The following is a 17,897-nucleotide window of genomic DNA, read 5'->3' as shown; positions in this document are numbered from 1 at the left end:
TGAATTTTAAAGGAAAATACAAATATTAGATTACATCCGAGAACTAATTGAAACAGAACCCTTCCTAGAAGGTGGCTGCGTAAATTAGTTACTCATATAATATTTGTAACAAATATTAGTTGTACATATGAGAACTTATTGAAACAGAACCCTTCCTAGAAGGTGGCTGCGTAGATTAGTTACTCCACTAATATTTGCAAATTGTAACTTCTAAGTTCTAAGTTGCAATTAGATTTTATTGAATAAATTTGAAGGCTTTATTAAGTCTTTTTTATATAACTATTGTCTTGCATTTTAATTTTAATATATTCATACATATTTACATATATACTAATTTGTTTGAAAATAGTTGAACATAATAAAAAGAGAACTAGCTATTACAAAATTTTATAATAAGGAACAAATGTTAAAAAATGGAACTTTAATACATCAACTAACACCTAGATTATTAAAAAAAAAATAAAAGAAGGAAAATTCAAAGTATTGCACATAACGTCCTTCTTTTTTGGGGCCTTTTCTTCATTTAAAAATCAAAATTTCAAGTTTAAATTACTTTAAAATATTTAAAAGACAAATTTGAACTTCTCAAATTTGTAATTTCAAAATTGAAAATTGAAAATTGAAAATTGAAGTTTGAAATTTGAAAGTTGAATTTGAAATTTGAAAGTTGAATTTGAAATTTGAAATTTGAAATTTGAAATTTGAAATTTGAAGTGTGAAATTTGAAGTTTGAAATTGAAATTTGAAATTGAAATTTGAATTTTGAAATTTGAAAACTTAAGCATTATTTATTAGCTAAAAATGTTATTGAAAAAAAAATCAAATAAACTAAAAATGTTATTCAATAACATATAATTTCAATACAAATAAATAAGTATATAAAAAATAAAAAATCCCCTGTCTCGTCCCGTCCCGTCCCGTCCCCCCAAAACCCGTCCCATCCCGTATATATAGTGGGACGGGATGGGACTTATTTTTGTCCCCCCAATCCCGGTCCCCCCAATCCCGGTCCCGGCCAAATCCCCCCAAAACCGTCCCCCGTCCCGTCCTGTCCCCCTTCGTCCCGTCCCCCCGTCCCCGTCCCCTTGCCAGCCTTAAGCAATACTGGGAATGTGAAATCTAAACTATGAGAGTTATCGATTTCAAATTCGGAGTTTTTTCAAGGATTTGAGGTCCTAAGTTGGAAATTGTTGAGAATTTAGCTTTTGGGTTGACTTTTGTCAACATTCGAGGTTCAGATGTTTGGATCGGAATTCTAAGAGTTTTGTTGGATTCGGGGGATGTTTATAGGCCTAGGAAAGTTCTTGATCGATTTTTGAGAGGTCTCGAGCTTGTTTTAGCCTTAATTCTGAGGGTCCTTTCAATGTTGTAAGAGTTGGTTTGGTTTTCTAATGTTGGTGTGCTTCACTTTCACGAAGGGTGCCTTGCTATCGTGATGTTCGTGAAAGCAAGACCCTGATCGCGAAAGCAGAGGGCCTCAGTTAGGCGGGGTTCGCTTAAGTGAACCATAGGTCGCGATCGCGATGTTTGCGAAAGCGAAGGTCCCCACTTTCGCGGGATTCGCTTTTGTGAACCTAAGGTTAGTTTTGTGACATCAGATAGGGGTTTTGACCCGTAAAATTCGGGGTTTTTGTCCCCACTTTCCATTTTAGCTTAGTAATTCCTTGAAGGCTATTTGTGAAAGGATTTCTTGTGCTAAATCATTTGGATAAGCTTTTATGATCCTAAAACTTTATTTCTCTTTAATTCTTTATGGATTTTAATATCAAAACTTGAGTTTTTGATTGGCAAATGACAAAGTTTTTTTAAAAACTCAAGTTCTAAACTAAAATGGAGATTGTGAACTCATTTTATGTGCGTTTTTTCAAAATGATTATCACCAATAAGTTCCAAATGCCTTGAGTAATGATTTCAAGTAAAGAATTTTGGATTTAAACTTCATTTTCGGAATTTGGTTTTGTTGAGTGACCCATTTTTCAAAGTTTTGAATTGGGTATTGTTATTTCCGAAATTTTTTGTGAATACTTGATTGATATAGATTGTGTGACTTTGGACATTGGTCACAAGGGAAAGACTCAAGTCTTGGAGTGACTAGTTGGTTGACTTGAGACAAGTGATCTCCTAAACCTAGTAATTTAGTAAAATTTGTGTATTGCCTTCATTGTGTGTTGGGAGTAATGAGAATGAGGTGAGGATTAATTATCCACTTGATAAATCTTAATGAATAAAAAGGGGTTGAAATGAAAAGAATATGTATTGATCATAATGCTTGTGAATTGCCTTGTGATGACCCTTAGTTGATTGATTAATGAAATGCTTGACAGCATGAATGTGGACTTGAATTGCTTGATTTCTTGTCTCTTCTTTATGGTGTAAACTTGCTTATGTGCATTGATTGTCGTACATCGTGATGAGATTTGTGACATAAAGCCGATGGAAAATGGTTCTGGCTAATGAGATGATATAAAGTCAATGGGAAATAGTTCAGGCTAGTGAAATGATATAAAGCTGATGGGAAATGGTTCCGGATAGTGAAATGATATAAAGTCATGGTAAGCTTTACCTATTGGGATTATATTTAAAGTCCTCTGTTATAACAATGAGAGGCATAAACATATTTGGTTTATAAAAGTATGTGCCAAGATATTTTCTAACCCTATACCAAATTGGTTTTTAAACTGGTGGTCATACCACGGGTCAACCATAAAAATATTGCCCGAACCATTCTCAAGTTATACAAAGAATGGGTCAAGATTTTCCCAGATCTCAACAAGTTATATCATCAAGAACATATTTGTTATTTTCAACAAATTGAACAAATATACTTTTTTATAGAATTCTCTGTTTCATGGATTCATAAATGGGTTCCGGAAGTAGATTTCACTGAGGAACAAATCCCTTGCCTATACAAAACTTATTATAATAATTTTTGGGATAAGTTGATGAAGAAAGATCCTCAAACAAAGTCTTTATACGGATAAGAACTGTTGGATCTAATAACAAAAATCATACACGATTATAAATCGATTCCTAATAAAGGAATTATGACTGATGACTCAACCTCCGTAAAACATATGGCTAGAAAAATTTCTAATCATGATGAATGAGAACAAAATGAAATGATTATGAAGTATCTAGAAGAAGTAAAGAAAAAGATTCTTCTAAATATAAGTCATTACGCAAAATCAGATTCATCAATGCGTAGGGAAACAAGTGAAGATATGCACGAAGCACAACCATATGAAGAAGAAGCACCAACGGATGCACTGAAGAAAGCCGAAGATTTTTTGGCAAAATTAAAGGACAAGATGTAAAAAGAAGTGTAAAGCTTATCCGCGTCGATAGCAGGCCCGCACTACTGTAGCAACACTGTTCACCTACAGTAAATACATTGTTCACCTACAGTAGATACACTGTTCACCTACAGTAGATACACTATTACCAGGACCCAGATAGGGGCCCAGTATCCTGTACAAAGATGCTTTCTTTTTTCTATAAATAAGTTTGTTTTTCTTTAATTTTAGAAACCACCTCTTCTTGTTTACATTTCTCTCTCTCTTGTAAAACCTTCTAAGTATTGTAAGCTTGCCGGATTTTGGCCGGAGCAATAAAGAGTGGTGTTTACTATAAGGTACTTCCTTTTAGTTTTAGTTTTATCTTTTTATCTTTGAGTTAAGTCGTGACTATGTCCGGCTAAAAAATTATATCTATGCCAGATAACTAACTTCTCTTTTATATAAACCATGAACGGATCTAAGATTTATTTAAATATAGAAGAATTTTAGTATGGCTTCTCGACTTGGTTCTGAGATTGAGGTACAGTCGGATCTAGTACTACTTTTATTGGCTTTGTCTTTGTGACTCTGTCTGATGAGCCGTGATTTTTAGCCCGAAAAAAAAAGTTTGATAAGTAGGGCGCCTGATACCCGGTTAGAACTATCAGACACATGGGCTCAATAAAAGTATGTGTTAGCTTCTTGACAGACCCTTTGCTTGGGTAAAATAAATAAACCATACAGCTGAGAAACTATGTTAAAATTCTTGTGTATTTCGATTCTTATGTAGTTGGACTACCTCTAAGGATATTGACTTGCTTGATCTATGACTATGCGGACCACCGCCAGGTCAGTGATCCTGTATCGTTAATAATAATAATAATAATAATAATAATAATAATAATAATAATAATAATAATAATAATAATAATAAACTAGAGTGTATTTTCCTTAGTGGAGGAAACTCGTTTTTCCTCGGCCAACAAACTCCATACCATTATTATTATTATTTTTCCTCGACCAACAAATGCCATACCATTATTATTATTATTAATATTGTTATTGCTGCTACTGGTACTACTGCTACTGCTCCTACTGCTACTGCTAATACTACTAGTACTACTGTTGCCGCCGCTGCTGCCGTCGCCGCCACCGCTGCTACTGCTACTACCACTGCTATTACTACTACTACTCCTATTACTACTCCTACTGCTATTACTGCTACTGCTACTATTGCTACTTCTATTGCAACTACTGCTACTGTTAATACTGCTACTTTTATTGCAACTCCTGCTACTGCTACTGCTACTACTGCTGCTATTGCTACTGCTACTCCTACTACTACTATTGCTGCTGCTTCTGCTACTGCATCTGCCATTGCTACTGCTTCTGCTACTGCTACTGTTACTGTTGCTGTTGTTGCTTCTGCTTCTGCGTCTGCCACTGCGACTGCTTCTGCTACTGCTACTATTGCTGCTGCTACTCCTACTGCTAATAATACTGCTACTACTACTACTGCTGCTATTGCTACTGCTACTGCTACTGCTACTAGTAATTATTAGTATTACTATTGATACTATTATTACTATATTATTATTACTATTATTAGTATTACAATTGATACTATTATTACTATATTATTATTACTATTATTAGTGTTACTATATTATTATTACTATTATTAGTGTTACAGCGGGATGAGGGCCGTTGTGGCGGGCTCGATGCGACTTAAGATCGTTAATAAACCCCTAAACGACCTTATTATGCACTTTTCGATTATTATTATTATTACTATTTTATTATTATTATTATTATTATTATTATTATTATTATTATTACTATTATTATTATTATTACTATTACTATTATTATTATTACTATTATTATTTTTATTAGTATTACTATTACTAATATTATTATTACTATTATTATTTTTATTAGTATTACTATTACTATTACTATTATTATTACTATTATTATTATTATTACTATTTTTTAATTATTATTATTATTATTATTATGATTATTATCATTATTATGAATTTTTAAGTGATAAATGGAACCATTTTAAAACATGGCTTTTTGACTTTTATAGTGCTGATGATTTAAATAATAACTTTCGAGAGTTTTATGAAACTTGTGTTTTACATAATCAAATTATGTATTTTGTGGAGTTTTATGAAACTTGTGCTTTACATAATCAAATTATGTATTTTGTGTCTTGATTTATAACCACTTATCTTCCTTTATTCATCAAAGTTCTAGAACAATCTTATAAAGATGAATCTGGTAATATTATTAAGGATGTTTATCCTCCTCAGTCATCTTTTATTTTACCTTATAATACTGGTATCACTTTTACTGCCTTTCAAAAAATTGTTGAAGAAGATGTTGCGGCAGTCAGCATCAATGAAATTAATAACTTGATTTCTCAAAATAATTATTTGGGACTTTATGTTAAAGTTTTGGGTGAACATATTGGTTCGCTTGATAAAAAATTGGATGAATTAACTACTTTGATTATTCAAATAAAAAATCATTTAAAAGCTTCTGATAAAGCTTCGACTTCTAAAATTAATTCTGAAGCTCTTACTATGTCTACCTCTGTGCAGAGTCCCACTGAGATTAAGGATTTTAAATTCAAATCGATGTATGATTTCGAAGAACTTCTTGATAAAAAGTTTTTGGATTTTAAAGCGAACCCTATAGATTTGTCTGAAAATTTGCGGATAAAATGGAAAACACTTTTGATTTTTGAAAATCATGTTTCTTTAGAATTTAATAAACTTCGCAGTTATCCCAAGAAGAATAGTGGTAATCCTAAGTTTGCTCATAAACCTAGCATGCAAACTTATTATTATTCCAGGCCAACTCCTCAGGATGTGCTTACAGAGGAACGCGATTGGAATTAGACCAATACCTCTTATAGTGGTTCTGAAATTTATGAGTGGAATCTAGATGGGTTGACTGATAGACAGCTAACTATTCTCGTTCATAGAATGCTTATGTATGCAACTATTTGTAAAAATGTTAAAAACACAGATAGAAATATATGCAAAATGATTATTACAGGTTTTACTGGCCAACTCAGAGGTTGGTAGGATAATTATATGAGCCTTGAGCAAAAGGCTGCTGTAATTAATGCTACTTCGAGTAGTGAAGGTTTTGATAACTTGGGCATGCCTCTAGTTGCTAATAGAGAAGACGTTTATACTCTAGTCTTAACCATCCTAGAACATTTTAATGGTAGATTCACCAATCAGTACAAGACTGTTCGTACCCTGTTGAATGGTCTACGATGTAGAACCTTGGGAGAATTTAGATGGTATAAAGATAATTATATGAGTAGGGTGATGGAACTACCCGAAACAGTTATGAGCATTGGAAAGCTAATTTTATAGATGGCCTTCCCCCCCTTATTTGCCAAGCGTGTTAAAAGGATTCTGAGAAATGCTCTTGGAGAAATCACGTATAAAGATTATACTTATGGTAAGCTGATAGGAGTTTGTACTCAGGAAGGTATAAACTTGTGCAATGAATTGAAACTCTCCAGATAGCTTAAGATTGACAAGCTCAAAGAAAGATCTCAGATGTGAGACTTTTGTACCCAGTTAGATTTACCTGATGCTCCGGCTAATAGCAGGAGAAAACATAGAGATTCTAGAGACTCCAATCCTGATAGACCTCATAGAAAGAAGAGATCTAGATATAGATCTAAAGAAGAGTGGGGCGCTAGAAAAGCCTTTCGCAAGGCTAATAGATTTATCAAGACTAGATCTAAGCGTGAGCTCGCCAAGATTAAGTGTTATAAGTGTGATAATTTCGGTCATATAGCACCTAATTGTAAGCTTGAAAATTTGAAGATCTTAGAATTAGATAAGGATATTCATGATAAGGTTTATAGTTTCTTAAATACTTCTGGTTCTGAATTCGATTATGATTCTGACTCAGGCTCCGAAGAAGAGATTGATTTACCTGAATTATCTGATAATAATCAGCCTGATAATAATCAACATGATAATATGAATACTTGCAATACTTGCCAGGGTGATACTTGCTTATGTGAAAATGATGAGTTTTTTTTATAAACTGCAATCTCAATTTGAAGATTTAAATCTAAATACTATTACTTTTGATAATGTGATAGAACTTCTGAAAGAAGTTACTGATAATAATCTTCGTAAAAAAATTATTCAGTTAGATGTTAATAATAGTGCTAGTTCTAGTTCAAAAAATTCTGAAAAACAAAAGAATGATTTTGAATTCGAATACTCTGCACCTTATTCGTTGTCTGAAATTAATAATAGACTTTAAAAACAAACTATTTCTACAAGAGATTCTTCTTTTGATGATTTGAAAAAAGAAGTTGAAAATTTGAAAAATGAGATTAAATCTCTTAAACAAAATCAAATGATTTGTGATCATCGTCTTACTCAGATTGAAGCTGTTAATAACAAAGGTAAAAACATTGCTGAAGATAATACTCTTGCAAAACCTTTTAATCTTGATCCTAAACAAGGTATGTTTTTAGGAATGATGCAAATTGTTACTGCTCATAACTGGTATGTTAATTGCACCATTTTGATTGATAATAGTTTTTCAATAACGAATATTGTTATGATTGATAGTGGAGCGGATGTTAGTTGCATTCAAGAAGGTCTTGTGCCAATTAAATATTTTGAAAAAACTACTCATATGGTCAAATCTGCTTCTGGTTATGCTTTAGATATAAAGTATAAATTGGCTAATACTCACATTTTTCAAAATAAAGTGTGCATTCCACATTTCTTTTTCTTGGTAAAAAATCAGTTATACCCTCCAATTATACTTGGAATCCCCTTTATAAATGCTATTTATCGTTTTACTAGCATAAATGCTAAAGGTTTTTCTGCTACTTATGAAGACAGGGATATTAGTTATACTTTCATCACTAACCCTATTTCTCGTGATATTATGAAACAAAAGCATATTGATTCTCTGCAACTTGAATTGTTTAGCATGAATATATTTGATACTTTGAAATCTACCAAAGTACAGGAAAAAATTAAATTAATTTCTGAACAAATTGTTGTTGATATTTGTGTTGATCATCCTAGTGCTTTTGGGAATCGGAAAAAGCATATAGTTACTTTTTCATATGAAGATGATTTCTCTAAGAATGACATTCCTACTAAATCTCGTCCTTGTCAAATGAACGCCGAATTAGTTGAATTTTGCAAAAAGGAGATTGATAATTTGTTACAAAAGGGGTTGATAAAACCTTCAAAATCACCTTGGTCTTGTACTGCATTTTATGTTAACAATGCGGCTGAAAAAGAACGAGGTGTTCAGATCCAAATATTTAAAGAGCATACTTATAAAACTGCTTTTAATGTCCCGTTTGGACAATATAAATGAAATGTAATGCCATTTGGTTTGAGAAATGCTCCTTCTGAATTTCAAAAAATTATGAATGATATTTTCAACCCATTTTTGGATTTCATCATTGTTTATATTGATGATATTTTTCAAAACATTTGAAACACATATCAAGCATCTAGATATTTTCAAGAAAATCGTTATACAAAATGGTTTGGTAATTTCTAAACCAAAAATGAGTTTATTTCAAACTAATGTTCGATTTCTTGGACATCTTATTTGTCAGGGAAAAGTCACCTCGATACAAAGATCAATTGACTTTGCATCAAAATTTCCTGATGTTATTACCGACAAGACTCAATTGCAAAGATTTTTGGGAAGTTTAAATTACATCTCCCCCTTTTATAAAAATTTATCTTGTGATTTGGCCCCTCTTTACGATAGGCTAAAAAAGAATCATAAATCACCTTGGACTGATAGTCATACAATTTTGGTAAAAAATATTAAGTTGCGTGTCCAATCTTTACCTTGTTTAACTCTTGCTAATCCTGCCTGACAAAAGATTATTGAGACGGATGCGTCTAACATTGGTTATGGTGGAATTTTGAAACAAATTAATTCCAATGACAAACAGGAATATTTGATTAGATTTAATTCTGGGAAATGGAGCGAAGCCTAGAAAAAATATGCCACGGTGACCTATAAAATGCTAACCATCGTTAAATGTGTGTTAAAATTTCAAGATGATTTATATAATCAGAAGTTTTTGATAAAAAATGATACGCAATCTGTGAAATATATGTTTAATAAAGATTTTAATTATGATGCGTCAAAATTAATTTTTGCTAGATGGCAAGCCCAGTTAGCTCCTTTTAATTTTGAAATTCATTATAAAAAAGGAAGTGATAACTTTCTCCCGGATTTCTTATCCAGAGAATATTGTCTTCGTCATGAGTTTTCTTTCTCCCTTCTTTACTGAAAAAACTCTTATTACTATATTAAAAATAATTCCTCTTAATCGAGATGTACAAGAGATAATTTTATGGAAAATTATCGATTGAATGGTGATACACAGATCGAAGAGATCTGTCGATTTTGACGACGAAAATTATTATTACAATAACTACGGTGACGCATTTGAATAAAACAAAATGTTTTGTTTGTAGGATGGACTCTCCTTGGATAACCAAGGGTCGAGGTAGAGATAATAACCCCCGAGGAAGGGGAAGATCTTCCCAGGATCATCATCAAGATCGTCATACAGATGCTCTTCTAATTCTCCAATTCTGCAAAAATATGGAAAGAATTTGATAAATGCCAAAGTCACTCAAAGTGCAACATCAACATCAATACATCTGGATGATATTCCAGAAAATAGATCGTTATACGCACAACTACAATCATATTTATCTGAGAAGCAAACTGATACTTTTTCCTCTATCGCCATAGAAGAAGTTGATGATATCAACTCTTTTGAAAAGGTATCAAAGAAAGAAATAACATTTCTTTTAGAAAACTCTGAAATTCAGAGAAAGGAAGAACCCTGGAAGATATTCCAGCGATACTTGATTAACGAATTATATTTCCTGGCTGAGTCATATAAAACCCGATTTTACTATGAGACTATTTTAATAAATACTGGTGGTGTCGAATTTCAGCACTTCTCAGGGTACAACACTAGCGAGAATGCTTATAACTTCTCCAAAATGATTATTAAGCAGATTATATCTATTGAAGATTGGGGTATTTCCACAATGAAAGAAAGGCAGATCAACCTAAATAAGGTCTCTATGAGTTTCACCTATTGGGACAACATTAATGCTTTTGAAAAAGTCATTTACTATAATAATGGGTGACATTAGCATACTTGGGTTATTAAAATTTGTGCAAAGATACTTGCAGAATCCATCCCTAATTGGTTCTTGAACTGGTGGTCATACCACGGTCCAACAACAAATATTTTGCCTGATCCATTTCTGCAATTATATAAACAATGGGTTAAGGTTTTACCAGATCTTAACGATTTATACCACGCAGATCATATTTGCTATATTGAAAAAATCAAAAAAAATTATTTTTTCATTGAATTCTCTATTCCATGGATTCATAAATCGACCCCAGAAGTGGGATACATCGAGGAGCAAATTCCTTGTTTGTATAGAACCTTTCATCATAATTTTTGGGACAAATTGATGAAAAAGGATCCCACGACCAAGTCTTTATACGGACAAGAATTGCTGGATCTAATTGCAAGAAAGATCCAAGAATATTGTATTCTCCTCACAAGGGAATCATTGCCAACAGCTTAGTCAGGCATATTGCAAGAAAAAATTCCATTCAAGATGGAAATAAAGAAGAAATGATTAATAATTATCTAGACGAGGTTAGGAGGAATTTACTCTTCAATATTAATCAATTCGAGAAATCAGACACTTCTATGAGATGTGAGACGAGCGATGATATCGCAGAAGATACTTAAGAAACGCAACCTGATGAATCAGCTAAACCCATTTCAGAAGATACGCTGAAAAAGGCGGAAGATTTCCTTAGAGAACTAAAGATAAAAGACAAGCTGTGAAGATTATCGCCAACAGTAAAAGTCACTATCAACAGTAGATACACTGTTAATTAACAGTAAAAACATTGTTATTGTACATAAGGGACCCATTGATAAAGGACCCACCATTGTTGTACAATATTTTTTTTTCTATAAATAGGTTTAGTTTTAATTGGAGAAGGAGGTTGAAAAACCCTCTCTCTCTAGCATTCTCTCTTGTAAAGCTCTCTTTTGTAAAGTTTGAAGTTCGCCGGAATATTTACCGAAATAAAGTGTATAGTTCTCTTATAGGCCTTGGAGCTGGCCACCCTTTTCAAGGTACTATTTTATTTTTGTTTTTATCTTTTGGTATTATTTCTCAGATCTGAGCCGTGACCATGTCTGGCTAAAACTTCATATCTATGTCGAATAACTAACTTCACCTTTATATCTACCATGAAAGATCTAGACTTTATCGAAATATAAATAAATTTATATATGATTTCTTGACTTGGTTATGAGATGGTGGTATAGTTAGATTTAATACAACACGTTATTGTCTTTGTCTTTGTGACTCTGTCTAGCCAGCCGTGGTCTTTAGACCATTATTGAGTTGAAAAAAGGCGTCTATATGCGGTTAGAACTGCTAGACACATGGGTTCAATAACAATACGTATTTGAATCTTGACAGGCCCTTTGCTCGGGTAAACGGAATAAAATCCTTCCATACAGTCTTAAAACTATATAAAAATTTATATATATTTTGATTCGAATTTAGAACCGGATGTTAGCAAGCTAGGTTAAAGATGACCGCGCGGACTACCGCCCGTCTTCTGAGATCCTGCAAGTTGGTATCAACACTAGGATGATCAGCACAAAATCAACAACAATTTGTTCATAAATTAATTTAATTTTTTCCTGTACTTTAGTAGATTTCAAAGTATCAAATATATTAATGCTAAACAATTCAAGTTGCCAACTAGTAGGATCTCAGAAGACGGGCGGTAGTCCGCGCGGTCATCATTAATCTAGCTTGCTAACATCTGGTTCTAAATCCGAATCGAAATATATACAATTTTTTATATAGTTTTATGATTGTATGGAAGGATCTTATTCCTTTTACCCGAGCAAAGGGCCTATCAAGATTCAAATTAGTATTGTTATTGAACCCATGTGTCTAGCAGTTCTAACCACGTATAGGCGCCCTTTGTCAATTCAATAACGTGCTAAGAACCACGGCTGGCTAGACGAAGTCATAAAGACAAAGCCAATAACGTGTTGTATTAAATCTGACTGTACCACCATCTCAGAACCAAGTCAAGAAACCATATATAAATTTATTTATATTTAGATTAAGTCTAGATCTTTCATGGTAGATATAAAGGTGAAGTTAATTATCCGACATAGATATGAAGTTTTAGCCGGACATGGTCACGACTCAGATCTGAGAAATAATACCAAAAGATAAGAACATAAATAAAATAGTACCTTGAAAAGGGTGGCTGACTCCAAGGCCTATAAGAGAACTATACACTTTATTAACTCCGGTAAGTATTCCGGCGAACTTTAAACTTTACAAAAGAGAGCTTTACAAGAGAGAGTGCTAGAGAGAGAGGGGTTTTCAACCTATTTCTCCAATTAAAACTAAACGTATTTATAGAAAGAAAATATTGTACAATAATGGTGGGTCCCTTATGTACAGTTACAATGTTTTTACTGTTAATCAACAATGTATCTACTGTTGATAGCGACTTTTACTGTTGGCGATAAGCTTCACAACTTGTCTTTTTTCTCTAGTTCTCTGAGGAAATCTTCCGTCATTTTCAGCGTATCTTCTGAAATGGGTTTAGCTGATTCATCAGGCTGAGTTTCTTGAGTATCTTTTGCGATATCATCGCTCATCTCACTTCTCATAGAAGTGTCTGATTTCTCGTATTGATTAATATTGAGGAGTAGATTCCTCCTGACCTCGTCTAGATAATTATTAATCATTTCTTCTTTATTTCCATCTTGAATGGAAATTTTTCTTGCAATATGTTTGGCTGTGCTGTCGGCAATGATTCCCTTCTGAGGAGAAATACAATATTCTTGGATCTTTCTTGCAATTAGATCCTGCAATTCTTGTTTGTATAAAGACTTGGTCGTGGGATTCTTTTTTATCAATTTGTCCCAAAATTATTATGAAAGGTTCTATACAAACAAGGAATTTTCTCCTCGGTGAATCCCACTTCTGGGTTCGTTTATGAATCCATGGAATAAAGAATTCAATGAAAAAATAAATTTGTTCGATTTTTTCAATATAGTAAATATGATATGCGTGGTATAAATCGTTCAAATTTGGTGAAACCTTAACCCATTCTTTATATATTCGCAAAAATGGATCAGACAAAATCTTTGTTGTTGGACCGTGGTATGACCATCAGCTCAAGAACCAATAAGGGATGGATTCTGCTAATATCTTTGCGCAAATTTTAATAAATCAAGTATGCATATATCGCTCATTATTATAGTAGAGGACTTTTTCAAAAGAATTAATGTTGTCCCAATAGGTGAAACTCATAGAGACCTTATTTAGGCTGATCTGCCTTTCTTTCATTGTGGAAATACCCCAATCTTCAATAGATATAATCTGCTTAATAATCATTTTGGAGAAGTTATAAACATTCTGGCTGGTGTTGTACCCTGAGAAGTGCTGAAATTCGACACTACCAGTATTTATTAAAATAGTCTCATAGTAAGATCGAGTTTTATATGACTTACCCGGGAAATATAATCTTTTAATCAAGTATCGCTGGAATATCTTCCAGGGTTCTTCCTTTCTCTGAATTTCAGAGTTTTCTAAAAGAAATATTATTTCTTTCTTTGATACCTTTTCAAAAGATTTGATATCATCAATATCTTCTTTGGCGATAGAGGCAAAAGTATCACTTTGCTTCTCAAATAAATATGCTTGTAGTTGCGTGTATAACGGGCTATTTTCTGGAATATCATCCAGATGTATTGATGATGATGTTGAACTTTGAGTGACTTTGGAATTGATCAATTTCTTTCCATATTTTTGCAGAATTGGAGAATTAAAAGAGGATCTGTATGACGATCCTGGGAAGATCTTCCCCTTCCTCGGGGGTTATTACCCCTGCCTCGACCCTTGGTTATCCAAGGAGTGTCCATCCTACAAACAAAACATTTTGTTTTATTCAAATTCGTCATAGTAGTTATTGTAATAATAATTTTTGTCGTCAAAAATCGACGATCTCTTCGATATTATGAACAATAGAGAAGATGTCTATCACCATTCCATCGATAATTTTCCATAAAATTATCTCTTGTACATCTCGATTGAGAGAAATTACTTTTAATATAGTAATAAGAGCTTTTTCAATAAAGAAGGGAGAAAAGAAAACTCATGACGAAGACAAATATTCTCTGGATAAGAAATCTGGGAGAGAGTTATCACTTCTCTTTTTATAATGGATTTCAACATTAAAAGGAGCTAACTGCGCTTGCCATCTAGCAAAAATTAATTTTGACGCATCATGTTTAAAATCTTTATTAAACATATATTTCACAGATTGGGCATCAGTTTGTATTAAGAACTTCTGGTCATATAAATCATCTTGGAATTTTAACACACTTTTAACGATGGTTAGTATTTCATGAACCACCATGACATATTTTTTCTGGGCTTCGCTCCATTTCCCAAAATTAAATCTAATCAAATATTCCTGTTTGTCATTGGGATTAATTTGTTTCAAAATCCCACCATAACTAATGTTAGACGCATCCGTCTCAATAATCTTTTGCCAGGCAGGATTAGCAAGAGTTAAATAAGGTAAAGATTGGACACGCAACTTAATATTTTTCACCAAAGTTGTATGACTATCTGTCTAAGGTGATTTATGATCCTTTTTTAGCCTTTCATAAAGAGGGGCCAAATCACGAGATAAATTTTTATAAATGGGGAAGATGTAATTTAAACTTCCCAAAAATCTTTGCAATTGAGTCTTGTCGGTAATAACTTTAGGAAATTTTGATGTAAAGTCAATTGATCTTTGTATCGGGGTGACTTTTCCCTGACAAATAAGATGTCCAAGAAATCAAACATTAGTCTGAAATAAACTCATTTTTGGTTTAGAAAATACCAAACCATTTTGTGTAACGATTTTCTTGAAAATGTCTAGATGCTTGATATGTGTTTCAAATGTTTTGGAAAATACCAAAATATCATCAATATAAACAATGATGAAATCCAAATATGGGTTGAAAATATCATTCATAATTTTTTGAAATTTGGAAGGGGCATTTTTCATATCAAATGGCATTACATTCCATTCGTATTGTCCAAACGAGACATTAAAAGGAGTTCTATAAGTATGCTCTTTAAATATTTGGATCTGCCAATATCCTGATTTTAAATCAAATTTTAAAAATATATTGGCGTCATATAATCTAGACAACATATCATTTTTGTTTGGAATAGGATACCTAATCCATTTTAAAAATTTGTTTAATGGTTTATAATTTATAACCAACCTGGGAACACCTCATTCTTTTTCAGCCGCATTGTTAACATAAAATGCAGTACAAGACCAAGATGATTTTAATGGTTTTATCAAACCTTTTTGTAACAAATTATCAATCTCCTTTTTGCAGAATTCAACTAATTCGGCGTTCATTTGACAAGGATGAGATTTAGTAGGAATATGAAATCATCTTCATATGGAAGAGTAACTATATACTTTTTACGATTCCAAAAAGCACTAGGATGATCAACACAAATATCAAGAGCAATTTGTTCAGAAATTAATTTAATTTTTTCTTGTACTTTGCTAGATTTCAAAGTATCAAATATATTCATGCTAAACAATTCAAGTTGCAGAGAATCAATATGCCTTTTATCATATTAATCAAAACATTAATATAACGAGAAATAGGGTCAGTGATGAAAGTATAACTAATATCCCTTTCTTCATAAGTAGTAGAAAAATCTTTAGCATTTATGCTAGTAAAATGATAAATAACATTTATAAAGGGGGTTCCAAGTATAATTGTAGGGTATAACTGATTTTTTACCAAGAAAAAGAAATGTGGAATGCACACTTTATTTTGGCAAATGCGAGTATTAGGCAATTTATACTTTATATCTAAAGCATAACCAGAAGCAGATTTGACCATATGAGTAGTTTTTTCAAAATATTTAGTTGACACAAGACCTCTTGAATGCAACTAACATCCGCTCCACTATCAATCATAGCAATATTCGTTATTGAAAAACTATTATCAATCAAAATGGTGCATTTAACATACCATTTATGAGCAGTAACAATTTGCATCATTCCTAAAAACATACCTTGTTTAGGGTCAAGATTAAAAGGTTTTGCAAGAGTATTATCTTCAACAATGTTTTTACCTTTGTTATTAACAAATTTGATCTGAGTAAGACGATGATCACAAATCATTTGATTTTGTTTAAGAGATTTAATCTCATTTTTCAAATTTCAACTTCTTTTTTCAAATCATCAAAAGAAGAATCTCTTATAGAAATAGTTTGTTTGTAAAGTCTGTTATTAATTTCAGGCAAATAATAAGGTGCAGAGTATTCGAATTCAAAATCATTCTTTTATTTTTCAGAATTTTTTGAACTAGAACTAGCACTATTATTAATAGCTAATTGAATAATTTTTTTACGAAGATTATTATGAGTAACTTCTTTCAGAAAGTCTATCACATTATCAGAAGTAATAGTATTGAGATTTAAATCTTCAAATTGAGATTGCAGTTTATAAAAAAATGATGATTTCTATTAAGTGTAGTTTGTTCTAGATACATTATATCCAAGTCAATTTATATGTATCTGGGATACATAACAAATCTTGTTCGCCACTCTCCTATGTATCTAGTATCTTAGATACATACGAATCACACTAGATACATACAACTACATGTATCTATTGTGTATTTAGATTCATATGTATCTGGAATACATCACGAATTTCGCTCAACTCCCTCCTCATCTCACTCACTTCTCTTCTTATTTTAGTGTATCTGGTAATAAAAATACATGTATTTAATATATCTTCCTCAATATATGGTGGAAACTCTTAATTAGTGGTAAGATACATAATACTTTTTTAAATAATAATAATAATAATAATAATGATAATAATGATAATAATAATAATAATAATAATAATAATAATAATAATAATAATAATAATAATAATAATAATAATAATAACGTTACAGGATCACTGACCTGACAGTGGTCCGCCCAGTCATAGATCAAGCAAGTCAATATTCTTAGAGGTAATCCAACTACATAAAAATCGAAATACACAAGAATTTTAACATAGTTTCTCAGACTGCATGGTTTAATTATTTTATCCAAGAAAAGGGCCTGTCAAGAAGCTAATATATACTTTTATTAAGCCCATGTGTCTGATAGATCTAACCGGGTATGAGGCGCCCTACTTATCAAACTCAATTTCGGGCTAAAAACCACGGCTCATCAGATGGAGTCATAAAGACAAAGCCAATAAAAGTAGTACTAGATCTGACTGTACCTCAATCACAGAACCAATCGAGAAGCCATACTAAAATTCTTCTATATTTAAATAAAGCTTAGATCCGTTCATGGTCTATATAAAAGAGAAGTTAGTTATCCGGCATAGATATAATTTCTTAGCCGGACATAGTCACAGCTTAACTCAGAGATAAAAAATGAAAAA

General features: G+C 32.2%; 1 protein-coding gene across 1 annotated transcript; it reads left to right on the top strand.

Moving 5' to 3' along the window:
* The first annotated feature begins 6,676 nt into the window (after nt 1-6,676).
* On the top strand, nt 6,677-8,672 carry LOC125833488 (uncharacterized). The gene is made up of 5 exons (XM_049512650.1): nt 6,677-6,794; nt 6,891-7,322; nt 7,423-7,478; nt 7,713-7,837; nt 8,372-8,672. Exons 1-5 carry the CDS (start codon nt 6,677-6,679, stop codon nt 8,670-8,672), a joined length of 1,032 nt encoding a protein of 343 aa, XP_049368607.1.
* Nucleotides 8,673-17,897: the final 9,225 nt, after the last annotated feature.

This window comes from Solanum verrucosum, unplaced genomic scaffold (assembly GCF_900185275.1).
Source record: "Solanum verrucosum unplaced genomic scaffold, falcon-dt-bn FXZP01000173.1, whole genome shotgun sequence".
Classification (NCBI taxonomy): domain Eukaryota; kingdom Viridiplantae; phylum Streptophyta; class Magnoliopsida; order Solanales; family Solanaceae; genus Solanum; species Solanum verrucosum.
This window is presented reverse-complemented; position numbering and strand designations above follow the sequence as displayed.

What these genes read in the sequence shown, in the direction of transcription:
- LOC125833488 (XM_049512650.1), top strand. Translation starts at nt 6,677, where the DNA reads ATGGCCTTCCCCCCCTTATTTGCCAAGCGTGTTAAAAGGATTCTGAGA. An exon ending in AGGAGTTTGTACTCAGGAAG is followed by an intron (nt 6,795 to 6,890) that starts GTATAAACTTGT and finishes GTACCCAGTTAG; the next exon opens with ATTTACCTGATGCTCCGGCT. An exon ending in TACTTGCAATACTTGCCAGG is followed by an intron (nt 7,323 to 7,422) that starts GTGATACTTGCT and finishes ATAATGTGATAG; the next exon opens with AACTTCTGAAAGAAGTTACT.